General features: G+C 37.3%; 1 protein-coding gene and 1 pseudogene across 1 annotated transcript; both read left to right on the top strand.

Annotated features, from left to right (window-relative positions):
- Positions 1–1,033: 1,033 nt before the first annotated feature.
- On the top strand, positions 1,034–4,104 carry LOC133830117 (loganic acid O-methyltransferase-like). The gene is made up of 5 exons (XM_062260036.1): positions 1,034–1,117; positions 1,820–2,306; positions 2,395–2,497; positions 2,897–3,590; positions 3,694–4,104. The coding sequence occupies exons 1-5, from the start codon at positions 1,034–1,036 to the stop codon at positions 4,030–4,032; spliced, it is 1,707 nt and encodes a 568-aa protein (XP_062116020.1). The 3' UTR covers positions 4,033–4,104.
- Positions 4,105–6,169: 2,065 nt separating this feature from the next.
- On the top strand, positions 6,170–14,210 carry LOC133830105 (uncharacterized; annotated as a pseudogene).
- The last annotated feature ends 7,497 nt before the right edge of the window (positions 14,211–21,707 follow it).

Genomic DNA, 21,707 nt, shown 5'->3' with positions numbered 1-21,707 from the left:
ATAGTTTACAGTACCGAAAACTAGGTTCAAACATGTTGTTTTCCACGCGCAAAAAAAAAAAAATTAGTCATGCGTGTAACAACATGTTTGAGCCTAGTTTTCGGTATTGTAAACTATTCGGAATTTTTTGAAAATTTGCAGGATGCTCTACAATATACACGGTCATAAAATAAATCGCGACGAAAACTATTCACGAGTTGTAAATACTGAAAGCCCTACCGGTAGGGCTTAAAGTGAAGCCCCTATAGAAGAATTCCCCTATACTTATAACTTGTATAACTACCTGTTAAATATTTCATTATTATTTTAGTTGTTGTAAAGTATTGTATTTTTGTATTGCACGTTTTTGTATTGATATAATCTCATGGCTTTATACATGTACAATAAGTGCATATTACACAATCCCTATAATCAGGGAATGCCAATAAATGTGAATATTCTATAGTTGACCCTAAATTATTGGATGGCACATATACTTATAGCTTGTATAACTACCTGTTAAATATCTCATTATTATGTTAGTTGTGTATTATTTATATTTGTTATTATCGTTTACCTCTCAACAAAAACGGCCTGATTGTTTCTTCTAAAACATTTGCCACTTTCTCCTATAAAAACCCATTTAAACCACATCCATTTCCTTCATCTCATTATTAAGTTTTGTAACACTGTTCTTGCTTTGTTTGGTTTCTATATTGTCACACACCATCATCAATGGCCTTTTCCCTCTCATCCACTGAAAGTAAGGTTCCACTTTCATATTTTCTCAATATATAAATATATATATGCTTTTTGTAAATGTATTTAGCTAACTATTACAAATATTATTGTTTTATACCATAGATCTATTTGTTCTTGGTGCATGTAATCACATTTGTATGGAAAATGTTGCATTTTTTTGGTCCGTCTTAATTTGAACAAATTGTTAAGTAGTCTTTTTTTTTTTATTGAATCTTTATATTAAACCCTGAAAAACGTAATTTTTTTTATAGGTTTTGGGCATCTACATATAATGTTGAGAAGAGAGAAAACGATGAGTATGATGCCAGAAGTGGTGGTACGTCCAATGAATGGTGGAAATGGTCATTACAGCTATACCAAAAACTCAACATTTCAGGTTATATTCCTGTAAGAATATTGCTATGACACATTAAAGAGAAATGCTAAGGGACACCAGTAGTGCCAAATACCATTGAAAGTTAAAATACCACTATTGACGCAATCAAAATTTTATAATTAGCCTATGTTTGGTAGAGGGGATAGAAATTAGGAAGGAGAAAAAAATTAGAAAGGAAAAAAAAAGTAAAATAAAGAAAATAAATACATTTTTTCTTTGGTATAAAGAGAGGAAAGAAAATGAGAAAAAAAACATTATATTTTCTTCATTTATTATTTTAATTAAAATTTAGAAAAATACATTTTTATCCTTACAATTGTTTCTATATTCATTCAACTTTTTAAGAACATTATGGTCATGTATTTTATCAAATATTTAGTCACACTTTTTCTTCTCCACTTTCTCTCCAAATTGGAGAGAAAATATTTGGCATGGGTCCCACTTATTTTTTTCTTTCCACTTTTCTTTTCCATTCTATCTTCCCTCCTACCCAACTATATTTTTTTTTCTTCTTTCTACTTTTCTCTCTAAAATTTTCCTTTTTTCGCATTTTTCTTCTCTAACAAACAAAGGGTAAATATTGAGTATCACTAATTAACCAATCACGAGGAGCTAACTCATGATGTTGGATACCTTAAAGTGTTAAATAGTTAGACTCCACTATAAAGTGTCTCCTGGTTAGATATTTGCAAGCCTAAACAGAAAGGAGGGCTGGGGTTTAAGAATATTGGAATTTGGAATAAGTGTGCCATAGGAAAGCATATCTGGGCCATTGCCAAAAAGGAGGACAATCTGTGGGTGAAGTGGATTCATGCTGTTTATCTTAAGCAGGATGATTGGTGGGACTATGTAGCTCCCACTTCTAGCAGTTGGTACTGGAAGCAGCTGGTGCGGATTAAGAATGAGCTCAAGGTTATATTTTTGCAGGGAGGTTCCAGTTGGACTAGGTTCAGCATTGCTCAAATGTATAAGCTGATGCAGTCTAATACAGAGGCCAGATGGAAGTATGCAGCGATCTGGGACAGGAATGGATACCCTAAGCATAAGTTTATTGCTTGGTTGGTGCTCAAACAGAGGATGCCGACTAGAGATAGATTGTATAGGTTTGGAATCTCTCAAGACATGCTGTGTCTCATTTGTGGCTGTTATCCTGAGAGTCATCATCATCTGTTTTTTGAATGTCAATTCAGTAAAAATTGTCTGAGGCCTATACTGTCGTGGTTAGGGATAGGTTCAAATAATTTTGATCTCTTTGGGTTGATGAATTGGATTCGTAGATGTAGACACTCTGCTTGCAGAAGGAGTGTTTACAGAAGCTCTATTTGTGCTTGCATTTACTTCATATGGAGAGCTAGGAATGCAGCTCTTTGGAAGCTTCAGGTGCCTATGGTTAGGAATATTATTCAGAATATTAAATACCAAATTGGTTATAGAGTTTCCTGGTGTACGGCCAAAAATATCGGAAAGGAAGATTTAAGATGGGTTAGTTTTCTTCAATGTAATTAAGTTGTTTGTTGTTAATGGTGGCGGTTGTAATTGATTGGTGATTGTATTTGTTGTGCATAATACAAAGATAGCTGATTTACCAAAAAAAAAAAAATAATTCATGCAGTTTAACATGAGTCTCACGTTTTAAAATTTAAAATAGAATATATAAAACCTAATATTAAATTATATCTCTCGCCATATACAAGATAATGTGGTGTTGGCCATCATATCATATCATATGGTGTGCACCACACAAATATTCTTTCATAAATTTTTATGTAAGAGATAACCAAATTTCTCCACTCATTTTCAGAGAAAAGCTATAGAGGCTGCGAAAGAACTCATCAACAAATCAATATCAGAGAAACTTGACATCGAGACTCTTACTTCTTGTAAAACCTTTAAAATCGCTGACTTGGGCTGCTCAGTTGGGCCTAATACAGTCTTAGCAGTGCAAACCATAATAGATGCCATAGTTCACAAGTTTAAAAGCCAAAGAAAAACCAGTACTTCTTGTGATCACCTCCCTGAGTTTCAAGTGTTTTTCAACGATCAGGCTTCAAATGACTTCAACCAGCTTTTCACATCTCTTCCTCCGAAAACTCTGTACTTCGCGGCGGGGGTGCCTGGTTCATTCCACAGAAGATTATTTCCCAATGCTTCTCTTAATTTTGTTCACTCTTCATGTGCTGTTCAATGGCTTTCTAGAGTTCCACCTGAGGTTTTGGACAAGAGCTCTCCTGCTTGGAACAAAGGGAAAGTTCACTACTCAAACTCCTCGACTGAAGTTGTCAAGGCTTTTGAAGATCAGTATGCTAAGGACTTGGGCAACTTTCTAAATGTTAGAGCACAAGAGATTGTCCATGGAGGTTTGATGGCTCTTATTGTTCCAGGTCGCCCCAATGGAACACCTCACTCTGATGCTTATATCAACAAGGCATATGAATATGTTGACTCTTCTCTTATAGACATGGCCAAGAAGGTAAGGAATGAAACGATTACTTGACAATCAAGTCAATAAATACCTCTTTGATTACATGGCCTAATTAATGATCCCTTTTTACTTTTTTCTTTGGTGTTTGAAACAGGGCAAGATTCGTAATGAAAAGTTGGATTCTTTTAACTTTCCAATTTATTATGCATCTCTCCATGAAGTGGAATCAGTTGTCAAACAAAACGGTTGGTTTAGCTTAGAGATAATGGAGAACCTACCTCTCGAAAAGCCACAACCCAAAGTGATGTCAGTGACCCTTAGAGCTGTGCTTGAAGGAACCATAAAGGATCATTTTGGTGATGAGGTTGATACTGAAGAGCTCTTTGATCTGCTACTGTGCGAGAAGCTTGAAGAAGCCTTCTCTATCACTGAATCGTGTGAATCAGTTTGCCTCTTGGTCTTACTCAAACGAGCACCAGATGATAATAGATGAGTGTTGATCTGAGCTGTGCTTATCTTTTATACAATCTATTCTAGGATTTGATCGACTATAAAAATTTGCTATTTTTATGGAATAATTAATATGATATATGGACACACTTGTAAGGGTTGTCTATTTTCATGGCTGTATCTCTTCTATATAATAAGTGTGTAGATAACATATATTTTTAGTTTTAACGGATTTTTATTTTTTTAATGTTAGTTTTAACGAAATATTCTTGTATTTAACATAATATTCTTAAATTTAACTATAGTTTGTAAACACTTAAAATAAAATAAATAATTAAAAAAATTAAAATATGATATTTTACAATGATAATTATTTAAAAATATTAAATAATTAAACAAATTAAAATATGATATTTTAAAAATAATAAAATTATACGTTTTATAACTTAAATAAAATTGAATTAAACTTAAACTCACTTATTAGAATAATATCATATTAAACATATAATATAATCTACCGTCAATTAGTAACAAATTGTTTTTTAAAGAAAACTAGCTAGAAACTTAAATTTAAAATTCACGTATAATATTTAATATTACATTAAACATATAATATATAATCTCTTGTTGTCATTCTCAAATTCAAAAACTAGAACAAACACAAATTTAAATTTAAACAAAAATAAATAAATTATTTAATTAAAATATGATATTTATTTAAAATTTATATAACATTAATATAAATTTAATAAAAGTAATTAATAAATTTTATAAATAAAACTCAGCAAACGTGCATATTGCATATTGTTTGTATCTAGTATATATATATATTTATACTAGGTAGAAGCAACGTGCAATGCATGTTCTTTTAGTTTTAAAGTTATAAACATGCTTATTCAAACATGTATTTATTTTTATTATATATTTTTTAATTATCATATAAATTTTAAATAAATAAATAATATCATAAAAATGAATAAAATATGTTTAATATAATGTATGACATAAATGTATTAAAAAAATTAGGGCAAAACATTGTCGATAAATTTAATAAAAACTGGTTCACTTTTTAAAAATATATATATACATAATAGAATATATTAGAGTTCTATAGTATATATAAATATTTATATCAATAATCTCTACATATATGATATCCAAACACAATATTGATATAGATATATATATATATATTTATATAACTACATAACATATATATAAATTACAATAATATTTAAAAGAAATTAATAATACAATAACATAAAATAAAATAAAAATAAAAAAAAGTCATAGTGTAGAGTAGTGTTACACCAGATTTCGAGACCCGAGATTGTGACCTCGAAAGCTGGACTCATCAAATGTGAGCTCGAGATATCTAAAACGCATGTTCGTGGCCTAGATGTCAAACCCTCAGATCAAGATGGCAACCTTGAATACATTTAACCTCGAAGTTCTTTATGAGCTCGAAAGAATTTAGCTCGGGATATATCCGTTGCCGGGTGTCTTCGAATCAAGTAGACCGAGCTTAGCAGGAGTACAAACTCAGAATGTAACAGCCTCGCTGGTATCTACCCCGCTCCGAGCTGGTCTTGGAGTAAGGCAGCTAGTTCGTAACTTATCTATAGACCTGGACCGACATGATGCTGATTGCCAACCTCGAAAGATTTAATGGGTCATCTAATGTAACGTGTTCCATGCATTTAAAGATATTTATTGTTGTAACATCCCAACATTAAAGGGATATTAACAAGTCTGTTATTCACCCCCGGTCTTCAGGGGACGTTTCCTTGTATATAGGAGTTACAGTATTTAATATCATTATTTTAACTAATAAGCAGAAGTATCTTCCCGAAATATGCGGGAATGAACTCTGAAAACTCTCTATAAATAGAGAGTTCATGAACATTTGTAAAGGACGGATCTTTTGATATACTGAGAGAAATTCTAGAGAATTGATCCGTAAAGGATTTCCAGAAAACTCCAAATCTTAATAAAATAAACTCATGGACTAGGCAGAGTTAACTGCTGAACCACATAAAATTCTTGTTGTTCTACCATATTATTCGTCTGCGCCATAGTTCTTATTGTTTAATTGCTCTACATTTTAAGTTGACGAAAAACGACATCAACAGTTTGGTGCTTTCATTGAGAGCCTTAAGCCGTACAATCCCTAATTAGCTATGGCTGCAAATGATCATAATGTTCCTGAAGAAAACTATCCACGACGCCCTGTGAAGCAGCTAATGATGAATCCAGTCTCAGAAGAAAGAAGCGAGTCCTCCGATTCTCGGGGACCTCCGGCACCTCCGGCTCCCAGGGACGATGAGGACATGTATTATAATCCCGAGTGATATGTCCCCATTTTGGAACTCGAAAATCGACAGTTAAGAAAATAGTTGGTTAAGGTCAAAAAGCGGAACGAGGAGTTGGCCAGGTTAGCCGCGGAGGCGCAGGCTGCTCAGCCTCAACCTCCGCCTGAGAACCAAGCCCCACCTCTGTGGGACATTCATGTTCCTCCCCACAGGCCTCGTGGACGACCTCGCAAAAACGCTGCCACAAGAAGAACGGAGCAACCTCCGCCACCGGCTGAGCAACCTGCTCCCTTGAGGCCCCGAAGAAACACCCGAGCTAGAGCTCCGGTTAACTCAACTGCTGAGTTACCAGCTGAAACTGGGAATAACCGAGCCCTTGCAGAGGCTCGAACTCAGAATCCTAGTAACAGGCAGAATGTTACCGAGCCGGCACAGGCAAACTCGGGACCATCCAAACCCCGAAAATGGGTGGCAGCCATCGTCACCCATACGGTTCCCTCCATCGCCAATAAGATATCCCTCACCGCCTTGAAGGAACACATGACCAACTCAGGGTGATAGGGAAAGGAGGGCTGGGCGGAAGAAGGGGAATGGGGCAGCGGCTAGAGAATGGAGAGGCGCCCAACCTACGAGAAGCCAAATGTCTCGGTCTCGCACTGCAGAGATGAGGCAACCTGAAAGGAACCCATCTCGAAACAATCATGCAACGAGCCTCGCCAGTGACGACTCAGGGGACACCAGATCAGTCAGTATGTATGATCAAGGATGCAAACATACTAGGAGCCAAAGGAACCACCCTGACTTGCGGGAACATCTGAATCAGAATCGGGGTATTGGTAATCCCTTGAACCTAGATATGAGAGATCGGCTAAATGGGGGCAAGGATCCCCTGCGAAGGCGCAAGCCTGGAATTGTGATCAATGATAACCAATTTCAGGCGACACCCCCTGTGGAACCAGTTCTGGATTAAATTGACCAACTGGAAAGAGCATTTAGGCTATTATAGAATGAGCAAGGTCGGAAACGAGATGTCCCACCTTTTGAAGGGAAATCCGACCCGTATAATCATTTGAGTACATTTAACACTATAATGAGAGCAAGTAATGTGGGTTATGAGCTCAGATGCATGTTATTTCCAGCATCGCTTACAGGACCAGCGAAAAATTGGTTCTAAAATATAAGAGACATTCAATCACTTCTTGGGATCAGTTGTCAAAAGATTTCAAGAAGAAATTTAGAGCCATGATCGGGGTAAGACCCGAGGCATCGACCCTGACCAACGTTCGACAACAACCAAATGAAACGTTGAAGAGCTACCTTACAAGATTCAATCTAGAAGTCGCCCGAGCTCGGGATGTAGACGACAACGGTCATTTAATGGCCGTCCAAGCTGGGGTAATGCTGGGAAGTCCCCTCTGGGAAGATATGCAGAGGAAGCCTGTGAGGTCCTTAACCAAGTTTAATCGACGAGCTCAGAGGTTTTTCGATGTAGAAGAGGCGAGGTCAACACTGAATATGACCTCCCAGCCCATAACTACAACGATAAACGTAAACTCTGCCTCGACCTCAGCGGATCCGTCAGCCTCAAAACCCCTTGCCAAAGATCCTTCCAATAGAAAGAAGAATGAAGGAAGTAACCCCGAGGCAGAAGGGGGAAAGAAGAAGAAAGGGGAAATATACTTCTCCGTGTACAAGGTGTACACCGAGCTCAACGAGTATCGGGAGAATATTTACCTGGCTAATGAAAACCAGGTCCCTTTCAGGCGTCCAGACCCCATGAGAAATCAAAAGTCCAAGAGAGACTCTAGTAAATACTGTCGATTTCACAAAGATACTGGGCACACTACTGATGAATGCAGGCAACTGAAGGACGAGATCGAAGGACTGATCTCGAGAGGATACTTCAGGCAGTATGTCTGGAACCAGAACAATAATCAGGCTTCTACCAGCCAGAGGACAGCTGCACTGCTGCCTGCTCAAAACAACAATTCCTGAGCTAGGGAAGAAGAGAGACCCCCTCCGATTGATGGAGAAGATGTGGTACCCATCTCGAGCGGGCCTCACCTTGCAGGATCAGGCAAGAACGCCCAGAAGCGATACGTGAACGAACTGAAAACTAGGGATGGGTCCCCTTATGAACCCGAACCTAGAGCTTCAAAGTACCAAAAGGTTGAATCTCATCCTATAACCTTTACTGAGGACGATGCATCCCATGTTCAGTTTCCTCACAACGACCCACTGGTCATCACTCTCCAGCTCGCGAACAAGAGGGTTCGCCGAGTACTCATTGATAATGGGAGCTTAGTGAACATTATGTATAATGCCACCTTAGAAAAGATGGGACTCACGCTTCGTGACCTAAAAGCTTGTGCAACGACGCTATATGGTTTTTCAGGAGAAAGGATTGCCTATATGGGGTCCATTGAACTCCCTGTGACCTTGGGAGACTACCCAGTCTCGACAACCAAGATGATGGAGTTTGTAGTAGTGGACCTGCCTTCGGCCTACAACGTGCTGCTTGGGAGACCCGCCCTAGTACGGTTGGGGGCAGTCTCGTCTGTAAGGCATTTGGCCATCAAGTTCCCGACTTCTAGTCGCATCAGGACGCTGAAGGAAGACCAGTTAGCCGGAAGGGAATGCTATAGCATTTCCATTAGAGGAAAGAAGCAGGCGAGCGCACAAGCACTCGTTGTTATTCAAACTAAGGACGGGACAGTCTTGGAGATAGATGAAGAGATCGATCCAAGAGTGGAGGAAAGAGCTGATCTCGAACCATTGGAAGAGCTCGAAGAAATCAGGCTCGAAGAATCAGACCCCCCGAAAATGGTAAAGGTCGAGAAAAACCTTCTCGAAGAAACCAAATAGCAATGAATTTGTTTTTTTGAAGAAGAACCAGGATGTCTTCACATGGTCACATTCGGACATGATAGGGATAAGTCCAAATGTAGTGAGCCACGCGTTAAATATTGACAAAAGCTTCTGGCCGAAGCAGCAAAAGCGAAGACTACTGGATGACGATAGGAAGAAGGCCCTTAAAGAGGAAGTCAACAGGTTAAAAGCAAACCGATTCATCAGGGATGCTTTTTACCCTGATTGGGTAGCCAACCTAGTGCTGGTCTCGAAGCCTAACAGGACGTGGCGAACCTACATCGACTACTCGGACCTCAATAAGGCCTGTCCTAAGGACTGCTTTCCTTTACCACAGATCAATTAACTTGTGGATGCCACGGCATGGAAATTAACCAGATTGCCATGCATGCCCCCGACCAAGAGCATACGAGCTTCATAACTGACAAAGGGTTGTATTGTTATAAAGTCATGCCATTCGGACTCAAGAATGTTGGAGCCACTTACCAGCAGCTCGTGAACATGATGTTCTCCGAACAAATAGGGAATAACATGGAAGTTTATGTTGACGATATGTTAGTTAAATCTCAACTTAACAATAACCATGTGGATGACCTCGAAGAATGCTTTGCCGTGTTACGGAGATATAACATGAAACTTAACCCTCAGAAGTGCTCTTTCGGAGTATCTTTAGTAAAATTCCTGGGTTTCATTGTAAAAGCTCGAGGAATAGAAGCTAATCCAGATAAAATACAGGCTCTGGTTGACATGCCTTCACCTCAAAAACATAAGGATGTCCAAAGTTTGACTGGCAGGATGGCGGCATTAAGTAGGTTTATCTCAAAATCTACAAATCGTTGTCTTCCATTTTTAAACCTTTTGAGGGGAGGCAAGAAATTTGAATGGACAAAGGAGTGCGAGTTGGCCTTTCAAGAGCTCAAGAAGCACTTTGCATAACCCCCCATCTTGTCAAAACCCGTTATGGGAGAATTTCTGTACCTGTACCTCGCTACGACCGAGCACGCCATAAGCGCGGTACTCGTGCGGGAAGAAGAAAAAGTGCAAAGGCCCGTGTATTACGTCAGCAAAAGATTACTGGGGGCAGAATCAAGATATCCCTTGATGGAGAAGTTAGCTCTCAGCCTAATTCACTCATCTTGAAAGCTCCAACCCTATTTTCAGGCGCACCCCATCCATGTACTTACTAATCAACCACTAAGACAAGTCTTGTCCAAGCTAGAAGCTTCAGGTCAACTACTCAAATGGGCCATTGAACTCGGACAATTCAAGATCACTTATCATCCAAGGATGACCATTAGGGGGCAGGCCTTGGTAAACTTCATAGTGGAATGTACAGGCGTGGCCAATGATGAAGTTATAACCTCAGCCTGCGAGCTGTGGAAACTTTATGTTGACGGGTCCTCTAATGAAAATCGATCGGGAGTAGGAGTAATTTTGATCACCCCTGTAGGAAGTCGATTTCACTCTGCCTTAAGATTTGACTTCGACGCTTCGAATAACGAGGCCGAGTATGAGGCTCTACTGGCGGGACTTCACATAGCCAATGAGCTCAAATACAAAGCAATACATTGCTACAGTGACTCCCAGTTGGTGGTTAACCAAATTATGGGAGAGTACCAGGCTCGCGGTACGAGGATGGTGGCATACTTAGAAAAAGAAAAGTTGGCACTAGAGCAGTTCGAGTTCTATGCGATAGAACAGGTCCCCCGAGAACAGAACTCGAACGCAGACGCCTTAGCCAGGCTTGCTACCTCTACCGAGAATGACGAACTGAATATCGTGCCAATCACTACACCAAATGCCTCTTTTCACAACACAAAAAGATAAGACTTTTTAAAAAGTATTATAGTAAGGTTGTCCAAAACCAAATGAAAAAAAGGCGGTACTTTAGGAACTCCCGCTATATTGAAATAGGCATTTTTGTCTGACTATAATATAGTCTCTCTCTACCTTTTTCACATGTAAAATAAAATAAAATATAAAATAAAGAAGAAAGAAACCCTTTCTCCCACCTGATCCTTATACTTTCCTTCTCCCTCTCTCTATCGCATTTTTTCTGCTAGGCCCGAACGACGACGGCTGGGGCTCGGGGAATGGTGGTCGACGGCGGCAAGGGGGTTCGGGTCGGGCTATTAGGCGGCAGGGGGCTCGGAGCTGGGCTCGACAGCAACGACTGGTGGCTCAAGGGCTGGGCTCGACGGCGGGTGGGGGGGACTCGGGTCTAGGCTCGACGGCGTAGGGGCTGGGCAGGACGTGGCTGCCATATTTTTGTGAAGGTGAGTTATTTTGGCTTAATTTTGGCATTTGAGTCATTTGACCTTAGTCATTTAGGTTGTCTTTGCAATTAACCTTAGTGTTATATTTTTCCATACTAAAGTCGTCCATGTTAAAGTCCTCACTCTCTATTTTCTAATTTGTATTTATATATGGCCTCACTCTCTTTTTGCTAATTTGTAGGTGCATCGGTGGGGTTCGACCGTGGCAGAGCTCAGCATAGCCGAAGGGCTCAACGAAGGTAGGCAAGCTCTCCTTGATATGCTAAAGAAGGCTGAGAGGGAGAGGAAAATGGAGCTTCAAGTGTTGTTGGAGCACAGAGCTGTAACAAATTTTCCTCATCGCAACCACATTCAGGTCTGTTGCTAGAAGTTCATTTCTATAAGAACAAGTAGATCATCATTATATCTAATATTGTAACTGTTGTCTAATATTATATATATGTATAATATTTTGGTGAAAGTGTTTATATTTTTGCATTGATAGACATTAGGGTGTGATCATTCAAAGATTTGAAGTTGTTGTGCCCCTAAAATTTGGGAGAGAGAAATTGAGCTGTGGATTCTTGGTAATACCAAATTAACAAGTTAACTCATGCCTGTAAAACTACAGATTAGAACATATTTAGGAAGTACCAGATGTAAAATAAAATAAAAATGATAAATGCCTAGATTGATGAAGTAATTTCCCCTAAAAAAATAAAAAAATAAAAAAGGCCTTTGTAAGTTGTAACCCACGTGGGGTAGGTTTAGTTGGCAAGTCCACAGTGTTCTGTGGTTCCATTTCTTATGGGGCTACTTAAAATTTGTTGTACCTTTTTGTCCCCCAAAGATTGTGGGATTCAGCAAGAAGATCTAATAATGAGGAGAAATTATTTTTTGATAGTTTGTGGCCCCCTTAAAAAACATGCTTGAGTTCATCTCAATTACAATTAGTCAATAAAACTGACACCCTTAAATTGTGTTACTGTTATATATCATTTTTTTTTTGCTGATATGATAATTGTGTGGTTGAGCTGTGCTTAAATCTTGAATTCAATATTTACTTCAAGGTGTTGTTAAAACTTTTCCAGTGTTGCTAATGATTTAATTCTTTACTTTTATTTTCTCAGTCATTACTATGAGGTTGGTTCTTGCGTAATGGAAGTATGGTTGAGAATGAGAGGCCCTCTTCTGTGGTTGAAAGTGAATTAGGCTTATTGAGGCAAAGGCATACAGTCTCCGGTCTGAGGTATTTTCTAATTCAGAGCTCAATAACTTTATTTTTATTCTTTTTTCTTGAATAAATATAGAGTACAAGATATGAATGGTTTTTGCTCAAACATTTTGGATCCTTTTCTTTCAATTAGGGAAGGGTTCTCCAGACTATATAATTTTGTTTGTGCTCAAGCAAGCAGCAGTCTTTCTGATACATCTAACTAGGATAATATTTCAAATCAAAATGGAGAACCTCAAGAAAATAACTTATATGAAGTCAGAGATGATATTTGCGAACAATCAGAACTTAATTATGAAGCGAGTGAAGATCAAGAACATGACAGCCATGGAATATTGGATGGTCGGAGTGAGTTTGGAGGCAATGCTATTGAAGATATAGACTCACGGGAATCAAATGCTCATATTATAGAAGGATGGCAGGAACAAGTGCCAGATAATGTGGTAAGACAGTGGCAATGGTATGGAAAAAACTTGGCCAGGTCTTCTGCATTAATCTTTGTAGATGTGTGAATTATTTATTTATTTTTGTGGATTATTTTTCTTCATTTTCAGGAGAAGAGTATCTAATCTACTTCACCGTGGCTTTCGCAAGAGTCTTGACCAATTGATACAATCATATGTGGAAAGGCAAAGCCATGCTGTTGTAGACTGGGAGCTGGATGGTTCATCACCATCACCTGTGTTTGTCGAACAAGATCTCGATCAAGCAATTCCAAATCAGAGTGAGGTTCAGGAGGATGCTGTTGTTAGACCACCTCCTGTTGCTCCACCCTCACACCCAATTCCTCCTCCTCCCACAATGTGGGACCAGAGGCCACACCATGATACGTGGACACAACATGACATGCATCAACGATTTGGAATTGTATGTGTATGTCTCTTCGACACTTCTTGGATTTTGGTTCTTTTACATATGATGTTTATGTTGCTAATCTTTTTTTCCTATATAGGAGTGGGAAATCATCAATGACATGAGGATTGACATGGCTAGACTACAACAGAGGATGAATAACTTGCAAAGAATGATGGAAACTTGCATGGACATGCAACTTGAGTTGCAGCGCTCAATAAGGCAAGAAGTCTTTGCTGCCCTAAATAGGCCAGCTTGTTCACAAGGTACACCAACAAATTTAGATTGAGTTTTGCTTATAATTAATTTGGAAATAAGATTTTTTTTTCCATTAAGATTAACATATAATTTGAAATGACCATAATCATATAAATCGTTCGCAGTTGCTCCAGCAGAGTTGTGTGAGGGGTGAGGGTGAGGGTGGTTTGGTCGAGGATGACACCAAGTGGGATCATGTTAGAAAAGGAATGTGTTGTATATGTTCTAATACCAATATTGACTCTTTACTGTATAGGTTGGTAGAGATCTCATACTTTTTTTTTTATAATTATATAGCTTGTTCTAATCAAAGGCTATAATGGATTTAATTTTTAGTACCTGGAAATGATTGTCTTTGAAGATACAGATATTTTGATGATGTCTTTTAGTTTTCTATTTGTATTTTCCAGAGTTTGTCTAGATATGTTGTTTAAATTATTAATTTTTTTTTTTTTTTGGTAAATCAGTAAGATCATTAATCATTGAAACCTGATAAACAAAACACCTAACAGCACCTTATGAAAGGCCTGAGAAACAACTAACTATACCACCAGAGAGAACCTTTACAAAGAATCAAACCAATCCCTGTCAATACTACTAACTGTTTTAGGCATAACACCTTGAACTCTATTTTTTACATCATTTAGAATATTATTCACAATTATATCTATCCTTCTCACCTTAAACAACCAAAAAACTTCATTCCTTGCTTTCCAAATATGATAAACCACCGCAGCAACAAAGGCCGCATAAACCATCTTACGAAACTTACTCATAGGAGCCCGAGAAATCCACCTCAAAAGGTTGCGTAGATCTTCAGATTTAGCACCCCTGCCCATCTTCTCTTTCACCTTCTTAATACAACTCTTACTAAAATGACAATCAAAGAACATATGAGCTACACTTTCCTCATGAATATCACATAATAAGCAGGTTGAGGAGTTCACCAGCTGAAAATTCAGCAATCTTTGCTTAGTCTTTAATTTGTCAAGGGTAGCCAGCCATATGATGACACTTTGCTTTGGTATATTCAGCCTTCCCCACACTTCTGAACACCATTGAAATCTGTGATGAGCAGTACAGAGAAGATGATAACCATTTTTAATGGTATACTCATCCTGAATAAAACCTGGAATATCAATAAGATGTTTGAAACGATCTTTGACTTCCACTATTTTTTTCCAATACCAACTACTCTGTGAAGGGGCTCTATGAACCCACCAATCATCATTCTTAATGTATACATTATGCACCCACTTCACCCATAGATTGTCCTTTTTTGTTGCAATCGCCCAAATATATTTCCCAAGAGCTGCAATATTCCATTTACAAAGATCTCTAAAACCAAGACCCCCCTCTCTTTTTGACCTGCAAACCTGCTCCCAAGCCACATTCCCAGCACCTACAAAGACAGCCTGACCTTTCCATAAAAAAGCTCGGCAAATAGAGTTTATTCTCTTTAACACCTATTTAGGAATGAGCATTATTTGTGACCAATAAGAGTGTATAGAAATCAGCACAGAATTAATCAAGACTATTCTCCCTGCATACGACAAATTACGGGAGCTCCAAGTCCGAATGCGCACCACCATTTTTTCCAGTAAAACCTCACAGTCCTTCGCTGAAATCTTTTTAGCACAGATTGGAATCCCCAAGTACTTGAAGGGCATTTGACTCTTGCTAAAACCTGAAGCTTCAAGGACCCTTTGCACATCATACTCAGCCATACCACAGTAGTAGATCGCAGATTTGGCTTCATTTGGGAAAAGTCCTGAAGTGTGTGAGAAGAGTTTCAACCCTTGCAACAGATTATAAATGGACCGAAAATCACCATGACAGAAAAGTATAATATCATCCGCGAAACTCAAATGATTGAGTTTTAATTCTGCACAACGTTCATGGAACTTAAAGTCCTCTTTTTGCCCTATTTTCTTCATGATTTTAGATAAGTATTCCATTCCCAAAACAAATAACAGCGGTGACATTGGGTCACCCTGTCTCAAACCTCTTTCAGCCGCAAAAAATCCATGAAGAACACCATTAAACATTAGAGAAAATTTTGGAGTGGTAACGCATTGCATTATAAAATGGATGAACTTCCTCGGAAACCTATAGGCAGCAAGCATTTCTTCCAAAAAACCCCATTCCAATGTATCGTACGCTTTCTGGAGATCAAGTTTAATCATACAATTAGGCTTGGGATTCTTCCTACCATAATGTTTGACTAAGTCCTGGCACACCATAATATTGTGAGCTATAAACCGCCCCTTAACAAAGCCACCTTGATTGTGTGCGATCAAGTCAGGAAGAAGCAATCGGAGTCTTGAGCAAATCATTTTGGTCGCTGCCTTGTAGAGCACATTACAACAGGCGATTAGCCTGTAATCACTAACAAGATTCGGACACTTACTGTTAGGGACAAGAGTTAGAACCGTAGAGTTGAGCTCTTTCAACAAACTACCTGAATGTAAAAAGGACAAAATAGCCTCACAAACCTCATTCCCAACAATATCCCAATTATCTTGAAAAAAATAGCTAGAAAAACCATCAGGACCAGGTGCTTTCCCACTAGGGATTGAAAAAATAGCTTGCTTAACTTCATCAATCGTATAATCAGCCAATAGCATTGAAGCTTGCTCCTCAGAGACAAGAGCACCATCTTCAACTACTCCTCTAATAACATGTCTTCTATCAGCCATTTTTTAACCCACTAGAGCATAATAAAACTGTAAAAAAGCTTCAGTTACCTTATCAGTTTGATCATGCCAAGTACCACTCGCATCTGTAATGGAATAAATTCTGTTTTGTGTATGCCTAGCCCAAATACTAGCATGAAAAAAAGCTGAGTTTTCATCACCCTCTTTCAACCAGTGAACTCTAGCCTTTTGATGAAGAAAAGAACAGTAGGCGTGATGGGTCATAGCAAACTGGTCCCTAGCCATTTTCTCCTTCAGAATCAACTCTGTATTAAGCGGGTCAAGCTGAAGCTCTAATTGACAATCAGCTAAATATTTCCTTTTCTGTAAATCTGCCATTTGAATATCAGCAAACCCCACTTTATTAAGCTCCTTTAGAACCAATTTCACTTGCCTCAACTTTGAAACTAACTTGTACATAGATGTCCCATGATGATTATTGTTCCAGCTAGTAATAAGTTTATGGTTAAAATCCGGAGCACCCTTCCACATGCGGAAATACTTGAAAGGTTTCTTTCCAAAATTAGCCTCTTGATACACAGATAAAAGAGCTGGACTATGATCAAACAACTCTTCATTCAAAAAGTTCACCTCTGCTTCATGATACTTGTCTAACCACAATTGATTCGCTAAAACTCTGTCTATCTTTGAATAAATTCTAGCATCACCTTGCTGCTTATTATTCCATGTAAAAAAATTCCCTCGAAACTTCACATCTTCTAACTGACAAGCAGCAACACAATTCCGAAATGCCTCAGATTTTTTATACTTCACACGCATTCCAATCCTTTCCTCTTTATTAAGAATATCATTAAAATCACCCATGACTATCCAAGGATCCTCAACTCCACCTGAAAGTTGTAATAAATCAGCCCACAAACCAGCTCGACCCTCTTCTTCATTGAAACCATAAACAAAAGTAACAAAAAAACTCATTGTAGCATGAATAGGTCTCACAAGCAAATGAATTATTTGGCTGGAACAGAACCGGATACTAACTTCAAGCATAATAGGATTCCAGCTAACAACTATTCTCCCACCACTATGCCAAGCATTATTAGAGGTAAAACACCAACCATCAAACATACGAAGGTACAAGGCACCCAAATGTTCAGCCTTGACCCTTGTCTCAAGGAGACCAATTAACCCAACTCTCTTTGAAGAAAAAAAATTCTTAACTTCAATTTGCTTCTTTGGATTATTGATCCCCCTGACATTCCAACTTAAAATCCTATCCATTAGGTTGGGGAGGATCCCCCCCTCCCTCTATGTTATCTGTCCCCAACTGAACCTGGGAGCTCTCTCCATTTTCATTATTTAAAGCTTGAAAACTATTAGTCACTACAGTAGGTTGAGATACGGTCAAGGCCTTCTTGCCACTTCTAAGCACACTCTGAAAACCATCCTCATCTACCAAACCTTCATGTTGAACTTTTGAGTCTATATTCTTCACATTATTGTCCTTTTTGATCACCCATTCTGTTTTCTGGCCTACCTTCTTCCTGCACAGTTCAGTAGTATGCCCAAATCCTTTACAGTTACTACAAACAACTGGCTTCCATTCAAAATGAACATCAATCATCATCCTCTGACCAAACTCATCAATAAAAGATATTTCATATGGGAAAGTCTGAGATAAAGACACTTCTATCAAGATCCTTGGATAATTCAATCGGTCCCTGTTTTTAGTTATCTCATCAACCTTAATCGGCTTCCCGAGTTGTCCCACAATTTTGAATAAAGATTTCTCCCCCCAGTACTTCAATTCAAGACCAGAAAGTTGAATCCAAGTAGGAACAGTTTCCACATTTTCTTTCCTGAAATTTGTTACCGCATTCCATGGTTTGATAATAACAGGTTTGTTATCAAAGAAGATATATCCTCCATTTAAAACTTCATCCCTATCATCCACAGATTCAAATCTGATTATGAAAACTCCATGAGAAAGAAGTCCCACTTTATCAACCTTATTCCTCCATATTCGTTTAGCAAAACCTTCCAAAACATAGATTGGGGGGTTTGCTCCTAACACATAGCAAACTATAGATGAGTTCCAGAATTGAACTTCATCTTCAATGTCTTCTAGCTCAATCTTAATATCATCACTCTCAGTTCCTTTACCCAGATCACTGTCAAATTTTGAGCTCAAATTCTGTACTATATTCCCAGTATGTAAGATCGGAGGAGAAGGTTTCTTACCGTCTGCAATTTCCTTCAAACAGATCTGAGAAGCTTGGATAAATTGGGAAAAATCTCTGCGGATGGCCTCCTGTCGCTGTAAATGCATCAATGTAGATCTCGGAGAAACAATTTCCGCCTCATCTATCTGGGTATCGTGCTCATCTATGTGAAGATTACCTTCCTCAAACTCGATCGGTTCCACTCCCAATAGTTCCGTCATGGACCTAGTTTTCCGAACTCCATCAGAAGAAGATGGTCCTTTCTTTTTCTTCTTCTTCCCCTGAGTTTTCGCCTTCCCCTGAACCCCCTTTGCCATGGCGCCAGCTAGAAGCTGAGAGAGAAGACAAGCGACGAAAACTTTTATATGATTATTATTATTTTCTATTTTTTTCTTTCTTATTTTGTTTCTGGTACTAAGATGTGATTAGTTTCCTCTGCTTATAAGTTTTTTCTAATGTTGTTATGCATTTTATTTGGACCCAAGCATGTGATTTGTAGTAGGTTAGCTTAAATAGGCTTCATCTGCTTTTATGTTTTCTCTTGCTTTTTGAAAGTTAATGTATGAGTATTTCAAATTCCCCAAATCACTATCTCTCTTTTTTTATTTTTTTTTAAATCCCTAAATAAATTTTGTCCGTAGTATATATTATCTACCATTAATCTATGGATCCTAAATAAATTCTTAAGTATTTTGTTTGCTTAGTTTTCACATTTTATTAGCACAACATGTGTACAAATTTCCTTTACTTGAAAATAGAAAAGAAAATTGACTTAGTTATTTTGGGGTGATAAGTCACTTGATTGTAAGATGTATATATATAGTGATTCTATGGCTTTGTTTTCACATTTTATTTGTACAAAATATGTACAACACAACATATATGTTATTAAGCTTCACTTGAGATTCATTTCTGCACTATTGTAAAGTTTGTTGTTTTGGGTTTTTCTTCTTTTTTCTTGACTTTTTTTGGTGGGAAAAAAATAGGATTTGATTTCCTAATATATGTGGGATAATGGGTTTTGGGTTTTCTTGTTGGACCACTCTTGGCTTTGAATTTTCCATGGGGTTTGCCTAACCAAACTTGGTATCTTTTGCTTCCTGTGTAAAAAAGAGAATAAGACATTAAATATAAATTGGAGAAAAAGCAGTATAATTTAACTTAGATGTATGTTTTACTCTATTCATTAATCTGTGATTCTTATTTGCATGATTTGGAGTGATTTCTTTTCATTGTGAGTTTGTCACTTGCTATTATTTTTTATTGGGTTTATGATAAATACTCATGTTGTGCTGATCATTTCAGCTAGTAGATTATTGTTTATCTATTGAAATAAAATAGAAGAAAAAAGAGTGCAAGTAATTTTTTTGTTGATTAAACTATGTGTTGATATTTATTAACTCCTAATTTATACTTATACCATATATATATAGTGATGAAAAGACTAGATTCCTAATCACTGAAGAATATGTATACCATGCTAATGATCTGCAATGAAGTATTTTACTTGGGTATATACTATATATTTAAAATTAGGAATATATGTAATTTTTAGAGTAAATTGTTGATTAAATTATTCTTGCAGTTAGTTCATGTTAGTCTACAATAAAAAGAATGAAAATGATGATAAGAAATGAAAATTTTGAAACCAATCCATTCCAAATAGTTATTACATAAAAATTATGATATAGACAAATAAGTAAAAATGATTGTTAATTCATAATTGAAAGTACACTTTTAATTGAAAGTTTTGCTATTAGAATGAGTTTTGATTTGGCTAGAGACTAACGAAAACTGCAAAATTTTAATATTTATAAGTATTGAAAGCTAGTTATCTTTATTGGGATGTTGTTTTGTTTTATTTTAAAGCTAGTTATTTATAATACTGCACTACTTTGTTAATTTCAACTAACAAAAATTTGAATTCACATTTGCTCCAAATCAAACTAGTAAAAGAATGCATTCAAAAACAGAAATGAAATAAAAAGTAGCAGGATTAACACTGCAAAATCAAGCCAAAGTAACAGGATTAACAGAATGCATTTAAATATATTTGATGTTATTTGCCCTTGGGACTTTATTTGAGGTGTTTGGAAAAGTACATTTTGATTTGTGATGATTCGGAATTTTGTGGTCAACTTTTGAGATAAATTTTGTCATTTTTCTTATTTTGAGATTTCAATATGTATTTGTTAAAATGACTCACAGTCTGTGATCTAAGAAAATGTATAGTTTCAAATCTGAAATGATCATGTGTTACGTGGCAGGAAAACCAACAATGTAAGATATTTTTATTTGCCTTTCAAGTGTTTGTTAACATGTTTATACGAGAATGTGTTTGTTTTTCCATTTCCCCTGTGTTATTGTATATTTATTACTTTTCAACTGCTGCATATTGCCATGTTGCATTATTAGGTCAAGAGTTGCATGGATAACAATAAAAGTTCATGTTTTTGGATTAGTATTAATTGACTTGCATTATACAATAGTACTTTATTTCAAATCCAGTCCAACATAATCTAAACTAATTCTCCGTGGATTATTGTCAAGTGGATTGAGCTTGGAAGTGGATTTATTTTCCTTAAGTTTTGTAAGGTGATATCCTCCCACTTTTATTGTCTGTTTAGAATAGTCTTTTTACTTTATTTTCATGTCAAATGCACTTGGATTCTTAGAACATATGCAGCGCTAGAACCACTGCAGTTGCAAGGTTTAAGTGGGTGCATAAATATTTATATGAAGATTGCCTACCAACGTCGCCTCTGCTGGGCAACCTTGCCAACCCTTTATTTTTTCTTTTTTAAAAGCTAATATTTTAAAATAAATTGTCAACTTTTGGCAACCAATGGTGTTGCTACCATTGGAGATGCTCTTAGTTACAGTTCTCCTCTATGTTTTATCAAACTGCTTCTAATTTGCACTTTTCATTCCTTATCCATAAATCATAAAGATGTCTAGAAGTTATTTCATGAAGTTCATGATAATGCACTTGGATTCTCTCTTATTTTTTTTTAAAGAAATCTTCAATGTCAGTGATATGTGCAATTAGAGTTGTTTTGTTTA

This window comes from Humulus lupulus, chromosome 4 (assembly GCF_963169125.1).
Source record: "Humulus lupulus chromosome 4, drHumLupu1.1, whole genome shotgun sequence".
In the NCBI taxonomy this organism is placed as follows: Eukaryota; Viridiplantae; Streptophyta; class Magnoliopsida; order Rosales; family Cannabaceae; genus Humulus; species Humulus lupulus.
Note: the sequence above shows the minus strand (reverse complement) of the source record. Positions and strands in the feature narration are given on the sequence as shown.